This window comes from Tiliqua scincoides, chromosome 1, assembly GCF_035046505.1.
Source record: "Tiliqua scincoides isolate rTilSci1 chromosome 1, rTilSci1.hap2, whole genome shotgun sequence".
Taxonomy (NCBI): Eukaryota; Metazoa; Chordata; class Lepidosauria; order Squamata; family Scincidae; genus Tiliqua; species Tiliqua scincoides.
Genome location: NC_089821.1, coordinates 22,989,953 through 23,011,487, shown reverse-complemented (window position 1 = coordinate 23,011,487; position 21,535 = coordinate 22,989,953). Strand labels below are relative to the sequence as shown.

The following is a 21,535-nucleotide window of genomic DNA, read 5'->3' as shown; positions in this document are numbered from 1 at the left end:
GGGTTCTAAGGACCCAATCCTATTGGGTCCTAGTGCCAGTGCTGAGCTCCTCGTCTTTGTCCTTGTCCTCCTTTTTCCTTGTCTCTCCGTGTGTTGTAAATGTTCCATAAAGCATATTTACGGCAAGCACAAGGGAGCACTGAGGGCCCAGCACCAGGTGGAGGACATTGTGGGAGTGCCCAAAAGTAACTTGCACCGCCATTTGGCAGTGCAGGTTTTTGGGATGGAGGATAGGTGTTCCGTGGTGGGCGAAAAACTGGGTCGGGGGGGGGATGAGATCAGTGGAATAGGAGCAGAATAGTATTATTAAGAATGCTGGTTTGTTAGTTGGCAACACTTTCTCCTTTTGAATATCAAATGTTGAAAGGTGTGGAAAAGGAGAAACAAGCCTGAATGTACTAGAGGAGGAAGCAGTGGGTCTGTGGTGATCCTAACCAAGAAATGCTGGCTGATTTCAAAGCGTTGTGAAGATTTTTGGACCCTTGAATATGTAATCATCTTACCTACCAAGTTCCATGAGGCATCCAAGCAGGTTCACAAATGATTCTAAAATATGCAAACAAAGAACACATGGTACTTACTAAATTCAGTCCACTTCACGAATCTGACATTGCCTGCAAAAACTCATGCCAAATTAAATGACTGAGGGCGCAATCCTAACCCCTTACATCAGTGCTTTCCAGCACTGACATAAGGGTAATGCAGCTCTGAGGTAAGGGAACAAACACTTCCTTACTTTGAGGAGGCCTCCGTGAGTGACACCCAACTGCAGGATGCAGCACATGTCCCATTGGCATCGCTATGCCAGTGCTAGAAAGCACTGACATAAGAGGTTAGGATTGCACCCTGAATCGCTAACCTCTGCTAACTGGCAAAGAGGCACCTTTTAAGCGGTTGTTAGTTTGGTAATTTTCAACCCCTCCTGCAAACTAGCAACATGAACCTTTGCAAATCAGGGAAACAAGAGTATAGAAACAAATGAGCGCACTGCAAAACACAGGTATACAGTCTGCCCTCAAGATATATAAGCCAGTGCTCCAATTTTTTTTTCTAACCTGAACTGCATTTCTCTCACCTTTGAGAAGTTTTTCCGCACAGAAGAGCAAGGATTTATCTGAGCAACATGCTTTTGGTAGGTGTTGTCTGCTTAGTAAGGCAATTGATTAGCAAAATGTGGTCCATACAAAGGACATCCACAGGTAAAGTTATGCTACTCTCCTGTCTGGACACTGCTGTTCCCCTCTCTCATACCATATTTTTCGCTCCATAAGACGCACCTGACCATAAGACGCACCTAGTTTTTAGAGGAGGAAAACAAGGAAAAAAATATTCTGAACCAAATAGTGTAATAAAATATTTAATAAACTATAACAGAATAACATTTGAACCATGTAAAGTGAACAGCAGTCAACAGTGGCATTAAGAACCATTATCACTGTCATTAACAAATGGAGAGACTTAAAGGTTTGAGTACTCTAGTTTTCTGGAAACCCCAAGAACTCATCATCGATAGAGTCAGAATTTATGAAGCTCACAAAAGCAGGTGCACACAAATAGGGGATCACATTATCTTTCTGCTACAATGATGTTCTGCCAAATTCCAAACCACTGGGCCTCGTGCCCGCTTAAGGCTGATCAGTCCCCCTTGTGCAACTCACCAGTGCAGCAAGCAAAAGTGAGTCCAGTTCCAGTCCACAGATGCCAAGTAAATCAGTCCCATCAATCAGAGTTACCAAATCAGAGTCCAGAGCCAATAAGCCAAATTACAGTCCAAGGGCAGGTTCCAGGTAGGTCAGTCAAATCCATCAGGGTATCCAAGTCCAGTCACCATCCACAGTCAGATTCCAAATTCAATAAACCCAGTCAGTCTCCTCTCCTACCTCCAACCTGCACTCCTTCAAAACCCACAAACCCTTTCTGCCTCTGGTACTCCTTATATCCCTGAGGGCCCTATTGCCTTCCAGTGGCTGCAGCTGTGCAGCACACTCTGCTGGATGCCCAGGCCTTACCCTTAAAGGGGCCACTGCTGACACCACATCTACCACCGCACCAGATCTTCCTGGATTCCAATACAAGGGGGGGGGGGGAAGCAGATCTCTATACAGACCAGTGCAAAAACAGGGGAAAGGTGTGGGGAAGGGAAGATCTCTGTATAGACATCACAGCAAGACCAGTGTAAAACCCCTTGCACTCAGAACCAACAGATGGAAGTTGGGGGGGGGGGAAGATCTCCATACATACCAGTGCAAAAGCAGGGGAAAGGTGTGGGGGAGGGAAGATCTCTGTATAGACATCACAGCAAGACCAGTGCAAAACCCCTTGCACACAGAACCAACAGATGGAAGTGGGGGGGGGGCAGATCTCCATACATACCAGTGCAAAAGCAGGGGAAAGGTGTGGGGGAGGGAAGATCTCTGTATAGGCATCACAGCAAGACCAGTGCAAAACCCCTTGCACAAAGAACCAACAGATGGAAGTGGGGGGGGGGCAGATCTCCATACATACCAGTGCAAAAGCAGGGGAAAGATGTGGGGGAGGGAAGATCTCTGTATAGACATCACAGCAAGACCAGTGCAAAACCCCTTGCACACAGAACCAACAGATGGAAGTGGGGGGGGGGGCGCAGATCTCCATACATACCAGTGCAAAAGCAGGGGAAAGGTGTGGGGGAGGGAAGATCTCTGTATAGACATCACAGCAAGACCAGTGCAAAACCCCTTGCACAAAGAACCAACAGATGGAAGTGGGGGGGGGCAGATCTCCATACATACCAGTGCAAAAGCAGGGGAAAGATGTGGGGGAGGGAAGATCTCTGTATAGACATCACAGCAAGACCAGTGCAAAACCCCTTGCACAAAGAACCAACAGATGGAAGTGGGGGGGGGCAGATCTCCATACATACCAGTGCAAAAGCAGGGGAAAGATGTGGGGGAGGGAAGATCTCTGTATAGGCATCACAGCAAGACCAGTGCAAAACCCCTTGCACTCAGAACCAACAGATGGAAGTGGGGGGGGGGGAGGTCTCCATACATACCAGTGCAAAAGCAGGGGAAAGGTGTGGGGGAGGGAAGATCTCTGTATAGACATTACAGCAAGACCAGTGCAAAACCCTTTGCACAAAGAACCAACAGATGGAAGTGGGGGGGCAGATCTCCATACATACCAGTGCAAAAGCAGGGGAAAGGTGTGGGGAAGGGAAGATCTCTGTATAGACATCACAGCAAGACCAGTGCAAAACCCCTTGCACAAAGAACCAACAGATGGAAGTGGGGGGGGGGCAGATCTCCATACATACCAGTGCAAAAGCAGGGGAAAGATGTGGGGGAGGGAAGATCTCTGTATAGACATCACAGCAAGACCAGTGCAAAACCCCTTGCACAAAGAACCAACAGATGGAAGTGGGGGGGGGGCAGATCTCCATACATACCAGTGCAAAAGCAGGGGAAAGGTGTGGGGGAGGGAAGATCTCTGTATAGACATCACAGCAAGACCAGTGCAAAACCCCTTGCACACAGAACCAACAGATGGAAGTGGGGGGGGGGCGCAGATCTCCATACATACCAGTGCAAAAGCAGGCGAAAGGTGTGGGGAAGGGAAGATCTCTGTATAGACCTCTGTATATCTCTGTATATCCTGGGTTATCCCAGGATGCAATACAACATAGCAGCTTGGAAGGTGCAACTGTTGCCACATGCAGAAACTGTGCTGCAACATTTTCAGTAATAGTCAATGCTAACATTTCCTTAGTTCAGGGCTGGGCAAATCCTGGCCCAGGGGTAATTTGTAGCCCTCAGGATCCCCCAATCCGACCCATAGGGATTGTCTCCAAGGAGCCTCTGGCCCATCTGAGACTTTTGGAGCACACACTGGACTGCAACTGCTGGTTGCATTCACCAGATGCAAGTTGTGAGTCAAGTTAGAGCATGGTTTTATCTCGATATGTTTTCTGCTTTCTCCTGGGCATTATTTTAACTCCCTTCCCTGCCTCTGAGCAACTTATGTCTCCATCTGTTTCTGGCTCAGTTTGGCTTGATCTGCATGCTTTCACTATACAAGAGGTGTGTGGCAAACAGTTCATAGTTCTTACATGGTTCTACACATCTGTATTACAGTTTTCATGTGTATTATAAATAAGCTCAGTAAAATTCATTCATATCAGTTCTGTCTCTAACATATTCATTTAGGCAAATTTACTCAAATTTGAAATGTAAATTTTTTTCCTGGCTCCCAACACAGATAATATGGCCCTCCTGCCAAAATGTTTGCCCACCCCACCTTAGTTTATGGAGGCCGCATCCCACTGGCTTTAGATGCCTGTAAAATCTGAGATACAATTAACAAGATGAGGTTTTTTGCTCCCTTGTGCTGAGGTGGACTTGGTCAGAGCACCTTCCCACTCTTGTTCATGTTCATTTGCTAGCCCAGTGAATCATCAGTCTGAAGGACTGTTCAAAGCAGACTTAGAAATCTTAAATGGCAAAGGAATTCCACTTTTATGCTGTGAAAACCTGAGCACAAGTTTCAAGATACTGTGTAAAATGTACCTACAATTTACAGGGTTTATACGACTTATTTGAGTCATATAGGCATAATGATACAGTGTCACAAATCACATCTCTCATCAACGGATAGTGAATTTGCCATTCATTTGCTTCCACCATCTTCCTCTCGCTCTTCTTAGGAACAACTGGACTTCCTAACAGTTGCTCATTTATCTGCTCAATTGACTGCATCACACAACAGGTGATACAGATCCCTGCTGTGCACTTATCAGATGGCACTGGATGGAATGCGAGACTTAATTCTTCATGCATTTTCTTGCATTCACAACAATCCATATTGCTAAATAATTTCTAGAATCTTTTAAAGTGGATGGCCCAAAAGGAGGAGACTTCATATTAATATGCTAGAAACAGCTTAAGCGAGATTCACTCTTATTGGGGGAGGGGAGAGGAACATGATTGTGATTCAGCTGTACTGTATTTTCCTTCAGGGTTTTAATGCCCATGCCCAGCTGGTTTCTGAGTGAATTTCTGTCTAATCTCACATAGATCACTGTTTTAACAGAGTTCACTTTGCTTCATGTTACAGAAGAAAACTCCCACAGCACTTGAAGTCATTTTTGTAAGAGAACAGCTGTTCTAATGTCCATGGCTTAGTAAATTGAGAACTTCGCAACTTCTGCTTCAGATTACTGCAATGATCAGCACAGTAAAAATGCAGAAGCTTGTAGGACTTGACACATTCATTCCAAAACAGAATAAATCATCTGTAGGATGGATAATCCTACTTACGCACATATACAAAAAGGTTCTGAGTTGGTTGTTAACTACTTAAGAAAAATGTGGGTTAAAGTAAGCAGCAGACAGAAAACATCAGCTCAGTGTGCTGTGACACTGAAACAGGCCAATGAAGTATTAAGAATAAGAACAGAGAACAAACCCAAAACTGAAAATGTCATACTGCCATTAGGACACATTTATTGTCTACCCAGATTAAGAATGTGACCGCTGCTACAAAGGGTTGGATTCTGACTTGTGAGAGCAGAAAGGAACTCATGCAATGAAATTTCATGTCCCTTACACTGCAGGCCCTGAGTTTCCTTGAAAAGCTGCTGAGATTTTGGCAGACTCTCCAAAATAGCTATATGGGCAAGCTGGAGGGGAGGGGAAAATTGGCCGAAATTGAGTGGAGTCCCTTTGCATGAATCCATTCATGCAAGTCAGGATCCCAGGAAGAGTGTAAAAAAAAACAAGGCTTTTCCTGTTATTCTCATGTTGTACCTGTGTGCAATTTTGGTTGCCACATGCCAAAAAGGTTAGAGGACCCAGAGAAGTCACCAAAAAGGGTAACTAAAGGAATCAAGAGGATTTGTATTTTTTTGTACAAGCTTAAAATAGCTGAGACTTGAGTAAAAACCACTGAACTCTACATGATAAAAATAATGAGTTGAAAATATGAGAATTAAAAACTATAAAAAGACAGACTGAAACATTAATTCACTCAAAATGCCAAGATAATGTCTGCTGAAATAGACATTTAAGAAAATACTGCTTCACATGATGTAAGATCACTCTATGGAGTTCACTGTCACATATGTTATGATGGCCTCCATTACAAGTGTCTTTTAAAATGATTCAGTTACATAGAGAACAGGTGCATTGATGGCTTCTAACTACAATAGCCAAACACAAAATACTTGTGTTCAAATTTTCTATACCAGGGGTCTCCAAACCCTGACCCGGGGGCCAGATGTGGCCCACGACAAGCCTCTAATCCCCTGCAAGTCACTGGTCCACTCAACCAAATGTGACCAGAGCTGTGCTCCAGTTGTGTTTGGAGGGTGTTCTGAGGGCCAGGTGGCCATATGCCTCCCCTCAGAATGCTTTCTAAATGCCTAAAAATATCACTTCCAGGTTTTCCTGAAAAACCAGAAGTGATGTTTGCGGACTGTCTGAATGCCTTAGGTTTTCTAATGCATTTAAATTTTATATTTAAAAGTTATTTATTTTTCTGGCCCTTGACACCATTGCAGATATTTGATGTGACCCTTTGGCCTAAACGTTTAGAGACCCCTGTTCTATACCTTTGTCTACTAGATGATATCACCATGATGCTTATTTGTTTATTAAGTGGCATCTTTCTTATGACATCTAGGACTACACATCACTGGAATGAAAGTTTGACAAACTCTGGCACACGTATGCATTTGAAGTACTAATCTTTTGAGAAAATCCTTGAAAGAATTCATCCTTAGTCTGGTCAACTTACCTGCCAACAAATGGAGCAAAGGATAACCCTCAAGCACAGATAGTAACAGCTGACAGAGAGGTTTATTTAAAACAAGAAAAAATTAGGAATTCCAAGGACAGAAATAAAACTGTCAAACACTCTCTGGCCCTTTGATTAAGATATATTGTCTCCTTTGCTCCCTGTAGGCAGAGCAATCCCTTTCCCTCAGTGCACCCACCCAGCTACCATGGATAATAACAAAGAGACACAGAAAATCTTCTCAAACAGTTTAATAGTAAATAAACAAAGGGAGGTACCACACTTGGCATATACAAAATGACTTCTTGTCGTTGTGTCTGTGCAATTAAAACAGCTTTAAGTTCCCCAGTGGGACAAAAAGAAACCACACAAAAAAGGAAGAAAATTCCTTAATACATACTCGCTCGTTCCAAACTTGTAACAAAACTTTCATTTTTAAATCCACTACACAAACTCCGTGATCAGAAAAGCAACATGTTCGTCTTTTTTAAACCATTAAAGTAAAATTCATAATTTTCTACAGAGTACAACACAATTTCACACACAAAAAAAGACATTTTGTTTTGCAAATCAAACAAGAAAAAAAGGAACAGCTCAAACAAGGTAGAGAAAAGCACTACTACAACAGAATCACGACTTTGAGTTGATTATATCCTGTTACTGCGGAACAGACTCTACATTTGGTCATAGTGGCAATTTGTTTTCTTGTCACATCTGTGAATCACTTTACATTGTTTTCTAGTAGAAAAGGCAAAAAACTGTACAAAACCCCTAGTGTTAAATACAATGTTTGTACCAATAAAAAAGCCCACAGGTTTGTTTCCAAAATGTAAATTTTCTTTTTTTTAAATTATTCACAAAAAGCAGCCAGAAATAAAAGGCAGCTGCTGCTTTACTGTCTCAAATCCATTAAAACCACCACGTAATAATTAAAACAACCAAAGAAAGAAAGGAAAGAAGAAAGAAAAGGAACATCCAATGTTTGGCATTTTGGTTTTCTCCAGAGATTTATTTTTCCACAGGATTCCCCAGAGTTCCTCGTGGAACTGTATGCACATAGTAAATAAATGTATTGGCAAAATTAATCAATACATCGCAGGGTCTTGGCCTCCCCTGCCTTCAGACATCCCTGTGCATTGTGACTGTGAGCAACCATCACAGATGTACCCCCCAGATAACACAGCCATATCCCCTTTTCAAGTATCTCTCTCATAAGTCAATGATTCAAGATTGAGAGAAAAGCTACCTATGTATAATCATCTAATAGCCTGGAGAAGTGTTATTATTCACCCAATGAAGTGGTAGGACTTTTTTGTCCCCAACAATGGAACAAATATCCTACATGGTCCAGAGATCCATCTCCCATATTTTCCTATTCTCTGAACTTTTGCTTCACTCCCTCTTCCTGTAAAAGTTCCTTTGTAGTTTCCCCATCCCACTTACCCCTTGTGATTATGCACCTACCACAAGAGTTTCTTGCAGGTGCTGTGAAGCCTAGTACTAAGTCTCAGCTTCTACAGTAGACTGTATGCGAAGCTAGGTTGAAGTATGCTTCTCAGAAGGATCATCTGTCTATTTCCTCATCAGGACATAAAGAAAAAAAAATAAAGGAAGAACTAGATGACTCCTTACCCAATTTAATAACTAAAAAAAAAAGTCTCTGTAGAGGAGATCCCCCAGCTAAGGCCCCTGAGAAAAGGAGCCGGGGTTGGTACCCTGTTCAGGTAACAGCCAGTGGGCTGTTTTATTGTGCTTGTCACTTGGGTAAAGAGTCAGCAGTTGCGTGCCTAGACTTACAGATTCCTTCTATGGAGTATGCAGAACATACGACTTCAAGTGTAAAGACTGGAGAGCAATCAAGCTTCCATTCACTGAGATTTGGTGGTGTTAAATCTCACAAAAACAAGCCACATATTAAAAGAGAGGTACAAATTAAGGCTACCCCAAAAGAGCTTTCGCTCCAATGGATCTTAGAAGCAACATTACTGCAAGTGTCCCACACCTTTCTGCTCATCTTCTATCCCTGATACAGTGCAATCAAACCCCCTGAGACTTTTCCATAGCTGTGATGATTGAGCAAGGAGCAGATACTGTATAAAGCAGTCTAAATGCACAGGAGATGTTCTTACGTGACATATGACCACAAGTCTGGCATCCAAATAAAGGACAGCTTGAAATCTATTAAATTGCTCAGTTTTTGCACAAACTATAGAAAACAGAGGTGAAGGGTGTGTCTATATACGAGAATGTGAAGAACACAGCAGGAAACATGCAAAACGTTTACAAGGGCATTATTTGAGTTTTTAAAGGAAAAAACCAAACAGAATCTCACATTTTGCTGAGGAGATAGTAGTTACAAAAAACTAAGCATGCTAGGGTTTAACAAAATACAACATCAACTTTGATTAAACTTTTCACTGCAGACGAAGGCTGATAATCACAGAGGAAGGAAAAAACAGTTAAGTGCAAGGGCAAAAATGCAGCTACAATCAGGAGAAAGTGTAGTTCAAGTGTTTTCTGCTGAGGCTACTCAAGTCAAAGAATACATGCTGTCTCCTCAAGCACAGAAAGTAGATTCAGCAAAATGTGACCAGAAGCCTCCTGAAAGTTTTACGTTGCATCATTTTACTTTTTCCTTCAAAGATTTGTTTTAAAACTAAGCACACAGAAAAAACTAAGCCTAGAAAGTGATTGGGTGTATGTTCACAGAAATACAAATACTCCACGAGGTATGCTAGCAAGGCTGCTCTGAAGACAATTACAAAGAATTAGAATCACAAAATCAAGTGGTTATCTTACGAAGTTCTAGAAAAATAGAATTTTTATATTCAAATGCAAGTTTAAATATTCCCCTTCAGCAGTCTTTCTAGCAAAACCAATTTGGCAGCACAAAAAAAAAAAAGAAAAAAGAAACAAACATAATAAAAATACACATCAGCATCAAAAGTCAACACAAGGTCAAAGGTGAGAGTTCAAGCATCAGAGAAGCTGAAGAGACAAGGATTTGGACGATGTACTTGAACGCCACATCGACATGCTTTAGGCACAACGATGAACAAACGGCAGGAATCTAGAAAAAAAACAAACCAGAAAGAAGGAGACCCACTGAGTTACACAGAGCAGTACATCCAAACAGATAGAGAGAGAGAGAGAAAGAGAGAAAGGGAGAGAGAGAGAAAACGAGAACAGGAATGGGCACTGTACAATGAAACCTCTTGGGGAGGGGAAGGGAAGGGCAGCACATGCCAACAAACAAGTAAAAGTTGAAGTGCATAAAAGACACCAAGTAAATGTCAAAACTGTCAGAAACCAAATGGAAGCAGAGGCCTGGGATTCCCTTTAGACACTGGTCACAGAATATACTATGGCTCAGTGGTGCACACACTGCTGCGCATTCACCACTGCCCCAAGCCAGTGTTCCTGCTAGCTCTGCTTGAGGAAAACAACAGTGACCCCCTCTCCCCTTAACCTGACTTTAGAAAATGTGGTTCTAGGGCTCAGATCCGTCCAGGGAGATCAAGATCCTAAGAGACACAGGAGGATTCACTGGGGGATTGATGGTTGAAATACTTTCTTCTTTCCTATTACGGAACGTGCTTCGGCAATAGTCACTCAACAAATCCATCCTCTTTGCATCAGCCATTCTTTAGGAAACAAGAATGCTGCTGTTGGTTTTGGAACCAAGAAAAAGATCACATAAGGTACGTACATGGAACTGAAACCTCTATAAAATAGGAAGGAATTAAGACTTGATTGCAAGTTAAGACTTGTCCCAGCTGAGCCCTTTTAAATCTGCAAATAAATGTTCTTTTGCGACTCTTTCAATAAATAAATCTTGCTTCCTGACTTTCAGGAAGAGTTCAGAAGCTCTAGAGTCACTGTCCCGTTTAAGTGGAAGGAATTTTGTATGTAGCATCTTGAGAGAAATTTTCAGAGCTAATGGAATCTTTAATAAAGGATACAACACAAGGGACATAATTTGTGAGGACAAATACATTTATCATCCAGAAACATTTAGTTAATGAGGTGTTGTACATGGAATACTGAGGCAGCATATGATTATTGGCAAGTGAGCTCCTTAGAACTATCTAATTTCCATCCCAATTATAGTCAAAAACTCCATTACAACATCCCAAATTAAACACACAGTTGAATTTTATAGCCCAGTGACCCAAAGCATCCTTCTATTTAAGTGTGTGAACTCTCAAAGGATGCTGGTCTGTGACTTCTGTTCACAAGTATTAAGCTATAACAGGGTAGTTAATTTTAGAACTATCGTGGTTGGGGGGAAAAAAAACAACTGTGGCAGTCTAAAGAACAACCCCCTTGAGATTTTTGTTCTTAATGCAAAGTACAGTAAGTAGAGCCAGAAAATAGATCTCCCCCACACATATGCATTCACAAGAATCTGCAGAATGCATGCATGGAGGTTAACCTGTTACAGTGAAAATTGAAATAATCATATGGCTAATGCATGAGCAGTTGTCCAAAGTTTACTTCCTTATGATAAAAATAAGGATGGGGGGGGGGATGATACATCAATATTTGCAACATGACTACCTGCCCCATATCCTTTTTTGTTTAATGCAGTTCCCTTTATTCATTCTAGTTTCATGTCTACATATTACCAAGCACTAATTTTATTCTTATAGTTTGATCTAAAATTATGTTAAAGGTTGAATAGATTTAAGCTGATATATACTGATAGTATTTTTAGCATTAAGCAACTAAATCAGTGTGCTTTTCAATTCCATCGGCTTATTTCACTGGTTCAAACATAGATGATTGATCTGATTTGCCTCAAAGGAACAGGAAAGATCATATCCAGAGTTTTACAGCAAAAGATTTGTACAGATCTGGGAAGGGAACATGTGCAAAAATATGCAGAAAAGCCCGTAACATGACAAGGTAAACTTCAGCACAAAAGGTAATTTCTTTTTTCTGGTAGATTTACCTTTCTCTGCTGATAAGAGAACGTACCACATATTTAATTTTACCATTATTTTTTGCAGAGCATGTATGGCCAAATCAATAGTGTCAGTGCATCTAAGACAACAGGCATATTTTGGTTCAAGTCTTCTAGTTTAAGTAATTCAGGGCAGCAGCACCAAAAGGCACAAGAACTTGTCCAATATATTTTAAATATTGGATTTTTGAACTTTCACCTAGATAACATTTTGCTTTGATTGTGAATCATGAGGGGGTACTAGTAAGAATCACACTACTTAGAAAATACAATCGAACAAATCTATGCCCAAGCGTTATCTTAATTTCACAAGAGGCAATTTGCCTCAGTGTTCATGATGAAAACAAGCAGAGGGGTTCTGAAGGTTATGGACACTAAATAAAGGATGACTGAAAAGAATATTTATGGAAAAGCCAACATGTGTGGCTGAAAGAGAAACAAGACAAGGACTCAGAGAGCATGGGGGACAGAAGTAATGGGAGGAGTGACTATAGAGGAACTTGAGCGCAGCTTTCCCTTGCACTGGTTCACAGCATTAATTCTTTTCCTATTTAACAGTTTGTCCAGTTGCAAACAGGCCACTGAAAGTCAGTAGTTTCAATCATGCACATTGTTGTATGTATGTGTAAAACAATCACATTCAGGATTATGCAGAACCCTGGTCTTTTCCAGTGAAATAATTTAGGTAATAAATATTCTCCAACCTTGGAGCAGTATAAAACTTCTATAAAAATAGAAACAACATTCTTGGTTATATCAGGTTGCAACTGGAGCAGCTGCTCCCAACCATGACTTTTTCTTCTGAAAAGTATATTATTTATAAAAAAATCCCATGACAACTCTGGAAGCCTCAACACTTCAACACTTTTTTTCTCAGAATATCAGGACACAATTTTCCTAGTGCACAAAATTCAAATGTATACAGTTCACCTAAGTCTATGCATATGCTTCTGAACAGACCCAAATATTCAAACACAGAAGGGTACCATATGCCAGCATGAACGGGAAATTTGGCAGTCTGACCATTCAACCTTTTTGTCACCACTATGTGTACTTTATAATACTGATAGTTTAATTTTTGCTAATCCACCCACCAAAATTATAAAAAATATTTCCCAGTTAATGAAAGAAAGGTCACTTGGAACCTGAGATGGATGGTAACAGACAATTCATGTTTCTGAACTATAATGCACCAGGGGAATCAGTCCCTGGTTACATCCTATTCTCTTAGTGAGCTTTATAGTGCCTGGCACATTTGAAAATGATCATTCAGAATTGATGAGCCTTGTGGTTCTTCCTGAAGATTAAAAAGGAAGTCAAGGTTCTTTATCTCCTCCTCCCCTTAACTGACGCCAAACATGAAAGACTCATGGGTTGGCTTGTATATTGTAAAAAGCATGATCACCAAATAGGAGTTTAGAAAAGTTGTATGTATACATAAAACTATAACCTTCTCCACTGGCAGAAGTGGCTTATTGTAGCTTCAGTGCTAATGTGACATCTAACCATGGTTCAGGCCAGAATGTCAAAATTCCCTTCAGTCTCATGTGATCAGTGTGTGCAACCTTTAAACACCTTTTAACGCTTTGGCAAATCATACATGTGGGGAAAAAAGTTTATGTATTAGAAGGGGAAGAATTTCAATGAGTTATTAGGCACTGGGCTACAGACAACATGAGTAAGGAAAAATTAAGACTGTGCAGATCCAGCATCTCCTGTGTAGTCCTCTCTGTTGCATACTGGCACATGCATTGAAAGGAAAACTGCAAGATGGTAATATATATGGAAAATCAATTTCATATTTATATAAGGAAACAAAACACTGATCTTGGGACAGTATGATTCTGGAGACTGCAGCTCTCACTTGCAGAAAGTGTGCAAGAAAGCAGAATGCCAGAAGTCAGAACATCAGATTTAAAAACCATCCGTCACTTCAGTAACGAGGAGTTTTAAAGTGTGTTTTGTGAGCACTGATTCTAGCAACATCTTGTATGAACAAGCAGAAAAACTGGCGCAAAGGCAGGTAGGAATTTGCAGCAGATCACGAACTAGGCATTTCTGGCCTACAGACTAACATGGATGCCTTTGCATTAAATTGTCTGGTTTTTATCAGGCAAGTTACCTGAAGAAACTGTCTAATCTTTCAAAGGCTTATCTAGCTGAACTGTGAATATTTGTTCCAAACAGACCAAGGGATCATTTTGTAAGGTGCCCCCACACTCACTGCACTACACAAATGTACCATCGTATTATAATTACTGCAGTTTTCCTTTAACACATGAATCTTTTCACTCAACTACTTTTCTCTGGCTCTAGAGATTTATTCAGTATGCAGTCATCGCATAAGGCATTTACTAAGCTTTACTAAGGTAAGTAAAGCTGGGAAAATGAGAGTTTGGCAAAGTCTTCTTGGGGCTTTGTTCACTTCCCAGTCACCAAGTAGTTTGGATGCAGATCCTCCCCCAATTTCCACTCCTTTTCATGAATGTCACCTTGGGTCTAACATGAAATCAGTTCCCCTTCTCTTCTTCCTAAATCATGCAACGTCCATTCCAATTGCAGCTGCTATTTTCCCTTTCCTCCCAAGGAGGCTGGCATTGGTCCTTCTCAACACACACTGGTTACAAACACAGCAAACTTTAAAAAAAAAAATCAGCGATATGGCACCTAAACTCCAAAGTAAAATACTGGAAACAAAAGCACAAACTTGTCCTCCATCTGAAGAAGAATTCCCAGCAGAGGCTGCAGCCGAGTCTTCAAGGGAAGATGTGCCAGACAGAATGACATGAATCAGCTTCCGTGACTGTAAAAATACAGCCTTAAAGAGTTTTGGAATCAGCAAGCGCACTCCTCCCCAACTTACCAGAAGATCCTTCTCACTCCAGTTCCAGAGGGGAGGGGCGCTCAGTATGGCTTGCTGTCATTCTTAGAGCGCTTGAGCTGTACTTTCAGTCGCTTCATGCCAATCTGAAATCCATTCATTGACTGGATTGCAGCCTGTGCAGAGACTGGATTGTCATAACTTACAAAACCTGAAAAGGAAAACATGGTTAGAACATACAAAAAGGTCAGAATGAAAATGGAAATAATTGATGCAGTACATCGAGGACTGAAAATTAAATCAAGCTTGCACATGTACTGCGGCTATGAAGTTTTTGAACTGTTTAATTTGCCTACAGTAAAGCATGTAAAATGGCAACAATTTTTCTTAAAAAGTAACAGGCAAGGCTGAAGGATCTCAGTGAAATGACTCAAAGAAAAAGAAATGCACCTTGATTTATGCTGAGCTTTATCTTATACCTGAAACCAAGTTCTCACATGAAGTCAAAAATAAAAAGGAGAGCCTGATCCCTTCCCCTGCTACAGCTGTTGTAGTACAAGCCTCTGCCTACCCTGTCACAACGACATTCGGGGTGAGGTAAGTGGAGCAGTATTGAAAAATTCTGTCTTGGTTGCTGCTAAATAGAATGGAGATCACTTAGATTTAGTTCACAACAGCACTGGGAGCCCAAGGTAACCAGGGATGGAGACCACATCTTAGCAAGCTGCCCTCAAAAATGAGTGGGAAGTTACCTGGCAGGGCACTATATGCTAGGAGTGGAGATTAAAGGCATGTGAGTAATGATGTGAATTAAAGGAACTTAAAGGCATGTGAGTAATGGATCTGTTCCCACTACCTATTGGCTGGAACTTAAATTTGCACAAGGCTGAGCGGGTTAGGGGAAGGGATAGCTTACCTACCAGCAGTGGAGATTGAATCCAGTAGAGACCAGCACCCACACAGTAGAGACATTCAAAATGGCATCTGCAACTAGCACAGGGCCCTTTAAAATGGCCCTGTGAGCTTCTGAGCTTCCAATGGCCATTTTATAGGGCTCCACACTAGTTGCGGGCACCATTTTGAAGTGTTCTACAGCTTTTTGAAGGTCAGAAGAGACCTTCAGAAGGTTGCAGAGACCCCCTATAGCCAAGAACACCCTGCAAACGTTGCAAAGTGTCAGCCCTGCTGCCCAGAGATAAGTGAATCTATGGGTAGGAGGAACCAACTGTACTAGCAGGCAAATTCTTAGAAGAGATACTCCTCGTGCATCAGGGAGAAGTGGGAAAACGCTTGAAGATGGTGTTTCTCATCTGCACTTTTTAGAAGCGGTTAAACTAAAAATATTTTTAAAAATCTAATGCCCAATTGATCTGTGGCAACTCAGTAGTTGACTACTATATTTAATTAATTAAACAACTGATGCAACATTGTAACCCTACTTGCAATGCACCAAGCACATACCAGGACTTCTAGAAATCTCCTAGTTTGTCCACCTGCCTGTAGCTGAAGGACCTGGAAATGTGCTGAAACTGCCACAAGGGGGAAGACAGTTACAGTCAAGTGAACAATACCAAGGAAAATCTGACATTAGATTAAGGAGGTCACTGAAAAGGAACCCAATATATTGCTTTCAGAAACTCTAGTTAGTCTGTTATCATACACTAAAAACATAGCAATGATCACGAACTGATTATAAGTTGTGCCTTCCGTCCCATTCGCTGACCCTTATTGTCAATGTTACAGAAATATATATGCTTGATAACTATATATTCACTGAAAAAACTGTATTATTCAAGCAAGTGGTAGGTTATGGCATAACATGGTAGTTTACTGATTGATTAGAAGTGTTCACAATAAATATATTCACCTGGTGAGTAGAAATTATGCAGATACAGAATGTTGCTAGAATGTTTGTGACTAAAGTCTGGAAAAACACATAGCTTCTGATAATAAAAGCGTGGCCAAAACACTGCTGGAATGTAATACTAATGCATAAAATATTTGTGATTGAATATTTATGGAAGAAGAAATATTCCACAGCTGATTTATTTATTACAGATTTGACACTACTCTTCAAGTAAAAAGTGCATGCAAGGGACAATGCAGGACACCAAATGTCCATTGTTTGAAGTTATGCATTTAATAACAACTTTTAACAAAAAAATTGTAAGAACATTCTGCTTCCTCTTGATTTTATTTTATAATTTTGGTTTATCTATTGATGCAATAGTAGAACGTTTGCTTTTTGATCTGTTTCGACATGCATGTCGGGGGAAGAATACCGGGCAAATATCTCACAAAAACCCTTGACTTCCAATGAGCGGACTTCTCTCAAATGAGGAGGCTGGTTAGAAGGAGGTTGAAAGGGAAGGTAAAAAGAGTCCAATCTCTCCAGAGTGCATGGAGGTTGCTCAAATCAACAGAAGCCCAGCGGAAGTGTATACCGCAAAGGAAGAAGGGCTCGACTAAGTCCAGGAGGGTGCCCGCATGGTTAACCAGTCAAGTTAGAGAGGCTGTAAAGGGCAAGGAAGCTTCTTTCCGTAAATGGAAGTCTTGCCCTAATGAAGAGAATAAAAAGGAACATAAACTGTGGCAAAAGAAATGTAAGAAGGTGATACGGGAGGCGATGCGAGACTATGAGGAACGCATGGCCAGTAACATTAAAGGGAATAATAAAAGCTTCTTCAAATATGTTAGAAGGAGGAAACCCGCCAGAGAAGCGGTTGGCCCTCTGGATGGTGAAGGAGGGAAAGGGGAGATAAAAGGAGACTTAGAGATGGCAGAGAAATTAAATGAGTTCTTTGCATCTGTCTTCACGGTAGAAGAACTCGGGCAAATTCTTTGAAAAGGTCAACAGGCATGTGGATGCGGGAGAACCCGTGGACATTATATATCTGGACTTTCAGAAGGCGTTTGACACGGTCCCTCACCAAAGGCTACTGAAAAAACTCCACAATCAGGGAATTAGAGGACAGGTCCTCTCGTGGATTGAGAACTGGTTGGAGGCCAGGAAGCAGAGAGTGGGTGTCAATGGGAAATTTTCACAATGGAGAGAGGTGAAAAGCGGTGTGCCCCAAGGATCTGTCCTGGGACCGGTGCTTTTCAACCTCTTCATAAATGACCTGGAGACAGGGTTGAGCAGTGAAGTGGCTAAGTTTGCAGACGACACCAAACATTTCCGAGTGGTGAAGACCAGAAGTGATTGTGAGGAGCTCCAGAAGGATCTCTCCAGAATGGCAGAATGGGCAGCAAAATGGCAGATGCACTTCAATGTCAGTAAGTGTAAAGTCATGCACATTGGGGCAAAAAATCAAAACTTTATATATAGGCTGATGGGTTCTGAGCTGTCTGTGACAGATCAGGAGAGAGATCTTGGGGTGGTGGTGGACAGCTCAATGAAAGTGTCGACCCAATGTGCGGCGGCAGTGAAGAAGGCCAATTCTATGCTTGGGATCATTAGGAAGGGTATTGAGAACAAAACTGCTAGTATTATAATGCCGTTATACAAATCTATGGTAAGGCCACACCTGGAGTATTGTGTCCAGTTCTGGTTGCCGCATCTCAAAAAAGACATAGTGGAAATGGAAAAGGTGCAAAAGAGAGCGACTAATATGATTACGGGGCTGGGGCACCTTCCTTATGAGGAAAGGCTACGGCGTTTGGGCCTCTTCAGCCTAGAAAAGAGACGCTTGAGGGGGGACATGATTGAGACATACAAAATTATGCAGGGAATGGACAGAGTGGATAGGGAGATGCTCTTTACACTCTCACATAATACCTGAACCAGGGGACATCCACTAAAATTGAGTGTTGGGAGGGTTAGGACAGACAAAAGAAAATATTTCTTTACTCAGCGTGTGGTCGGTCTGTGGAACTCCTTGCCACAGGATGTGGTGCTGGCGTCTAGCCTAGATGCCTTTAAAAGGGGATTGGACGAGTTTCTGGAGGAAAAATCCATTATGGGGTACAAGCCATGATGTGTATGCGCAACCTCCTGATTTTAGAAATGGGTTAAGTCAGAATGCCAGATGTAGGGGAGGGCACCAGGATGAGGTCTCTTGTTATCTGGTGTGCTCCCTGGGGCATTTGGTGGGCCGCTGTGAGATACAGGAAGCTGGACTAGATGGGCCTATGGCCTGATCCAGTGGGGCTGTTCTTATGTTCAAATATTGCTGCCCGAACGATCCCTCCTGACCAAGGAATTAAGTCAGATAGAGGTTGAAAGAGAAGATGTTTCAGACCTCATTGAGAAATTAAAGATCAATAAGTCACCGGGCCCTGATGGCATCCACCCAAGAGTTATTAAGGAATTAAAGAATGAAGTTGCTGATCTTGACTAAGATATGCAACTTGTCCCTCAAAATGGCCACAGTGGCAGAGGATTGGAGGATAGCAAATGTCATACCAATCTTTAAAAAGGGAAAGAGCTGGGACCCGGGAAACTATAGGCCAGTCAGCCTAACATCCATACTGGGTAAGATGGTTGAATGCCTCATCAAAGATAGAATCTCAAAACACATAGACGAACAAGCCTTGCTGAGAAACTCAGCATGGCTTCTGTAAGGGTAAGTCTTGCCTCACAAACCTTTTAGAATTCTTTGAAAAGGTCAACAGGCATGTGGATGCGGGAGAACCCGTGGAAATTATATATCTGGACTTTCATAAGGTGTTCGACATGGTCCATCACCAAAGGCTACTGAAAAAACTCCACAGTCAGGGAATTAGAGGGCAGGTCCTCTCCTGGATTGAGACCTGGTTGAAGACCAGGAAACAGAGAGTGGGTTTCAATGGGCAATTTTCACAATGGAGAGAGGTGAAAAGCAGTGTGCCCCAAGGATCTGTCCTGGGACCGGTGCTCTTCAACCTCTTCATAAATGACCTAGAGACCGGGTTGAGCAGTGAGGTGGCAAAGTTTGCAGACGACACCAAACTTTTCCGAGTGGTGAAGACCAGAAGTGATTTTGAGGAGCTCCAAAAGGATCTCTCCAAACTGGCAGAATGGGCAGCAAAATGGCAGGTGCCTTTCAATGTCAGTAAGTGTAAAGTTATGCACATTGGGGCAAAAAAATCAAAACTTCACATATCGGCTAACGGGTTCTGAGCTGTCTGTGACAGATCATGAGAGAGATCTTGGGGTGGTGGTGGACAGGTCGATGAAAGTGTCAACCCAATGTGCGGTGTCAGTAAAGAAGGCCAATTCTATTCTTGGGATCATTAGAAAAGGTATTGAGAACAAAACGGCTAATATTAATATTATATTAATTTTACTATTAATTTTAATATTAAAAAACAGCTAATTTTAATATTATGTTTTAATCTGCTTTTAACCTGTTGTAAGCTGCCCTGGGTACCTTTGGGGAGAAGGGCGCGGTATAAATAAAGTTTATTATTATTATTATTATTATTATTATTATTATTATTATTATTATTATTATTATGCCGTTGTACAAATCGATGGTAAGGCCTCATCTCGAGTATTGTGTCCAGTTCTGGTCGCCACATCTCAAAAAGGACATAGTGGAAATGGAAAAGGTGCAAAAGAGTGCGACTAAGATGATTACTGGGCTGGGGCACCTTCCTTATGAGGAAAGGCTATGGCATTTGGGCCTCTTCAGCCTAGAAAAGAGACGCCTGAGGGGGGACATGATTGAGACATACAAAATTAGGGTGCAGGTCTCGTTATCTGGTGTGCTCCCTGTGGCATTTGGTGGTCCGCTGTGAGACACAGGAAGCTGGACTAGATGGGCCTATGGCCTGATCCAGTGGGGCTGTTCTTAAGTTCTTATGATCTGTAACCTTCCCCCTCATTGTTATAGTGTATGGTTATTTATGGTTACAAATATGTTAAAAGAAAAGCATTTTTTAAACTTTGGTTGGCTTGTCCTAGAAGGTAGACACATCATTATGAACGATATGAACTGATGAATGTCAGAGCACTAGAGAAAATGATTTCAAGTTTTATTTTTGATTATTTTGTAAGGGAAAACACATAGTGTAATTTAAAATGCAATAAAAAAGCTCTGGGCTTTGGTAATAGCAGACCTTATCCTCATTGCACCCCAGGGCAGGTCTGTGCCATGCTGCCCCCCCAACATGCCTCCCCCTGCCTCCCCAGGATACTCATCAAGGCTTACAGAGCCTTGTGCAATACTCAACAGGCGAAAAGCTTTCTGAGGCTTTTCTCGATGTTTTAATCAACAGTTCTGGTTTCGCAATGAAACTGGAAGTATTGAGCAAAACAGCAGGAGAAGCCTCAGAAGGCTTTTCGCCTGCTGCCACTTGGAGCCTCACCTGCCCACAGAACTGCTCAGATGGGCAGGTGGGGTGGCACAGCAGGCGGAGGCAGCAGCAGAATTTGGGGCTTTTGCCCCCCTGCCCCAGGTCTGCCACTGGGCTCTGGATCTCCTTAAGAGAGACCTGAGAGATCCAAGGTGTTCAAGAGTTTCTTTAAAACACCATGAACTCAAGAGCTAGAGTCCTTTACTCTTAAGTGTTAAAGGTTGATTTTTTTTTTTGCGCCTTCCAGGACAGGTCTCTTCTATTGACTAATCTAACCTCTTCTGGGGGAAAGGAGCTAAACAAATTCTGGATATCTGACAGTATTAAACAGCTTTCCTTCCTCCACTATTTCAAAGGTTTCCTCGGCTTTCTGATGCAAGTCTCTTCTTTCACATGGCTTGATATTTCTGTTCTTCCCTTCTGCAAAATAAGTAAATAAAAGAATATTCAGCCCAACATACCAAAACACTTGCTTAGATTGGTCTGCTTGTCAATGAAAACCTTGGCAGAGACGACACTCCCAAATGGCATGAACATCTGCAGCAGGTCTTGGTCCCCAAACTCCTGGGGGAGGTGATAGATGAACAGATTGGCGCCCTCTGGACCTTAAAAACATCCATTTAGAAACAAATTCAAAGAAAGCATAATTCCCTGGGCCTTGATACAGAAGCAGAGACCCAAAACTATTCAGTTCCACA

The 21,535-nt window shown here is 41.8% G+C and overlaps 1 protein-coding gene across 9 annotated transcripts in view; it reads right to left on the bottom strand.

Moving 5' to 3' along the window:
* Positions 1-7,007: 7,007 nt before the first annotated feature.
* The window catches only part of CELF1 (CUGBP Elav-like family member 1), a 62,278-nt gene continuing 47,750 nt past the window's right edge, over positions 7,008-21,535 (bottom strand). For all 9 annotated transcript variants that reach the window (XM_066633042.1, XM_066633034.1, XM_066633036.1 and 6 more), the window contains 3 exons: positions 21,299-21,442; positions 14,601-14,769; positions 7,008-9,841 (listed from right to left, as the gene is read on the bottom strand). In XM_066633042.1, coding sequence (XP_066489139.1) covers positions 14,642-14,769; positions 21,299-21,442 — 272 coding nt within the window. In that variant the 3' untranslated portion in view covers positions 7,008-9,841; positions 14,601-14,641. The remainder of the gene's footprint in view (positions 9,842-14,600; positions 14,770-21,298; positions 21,443-21,535) is intronic.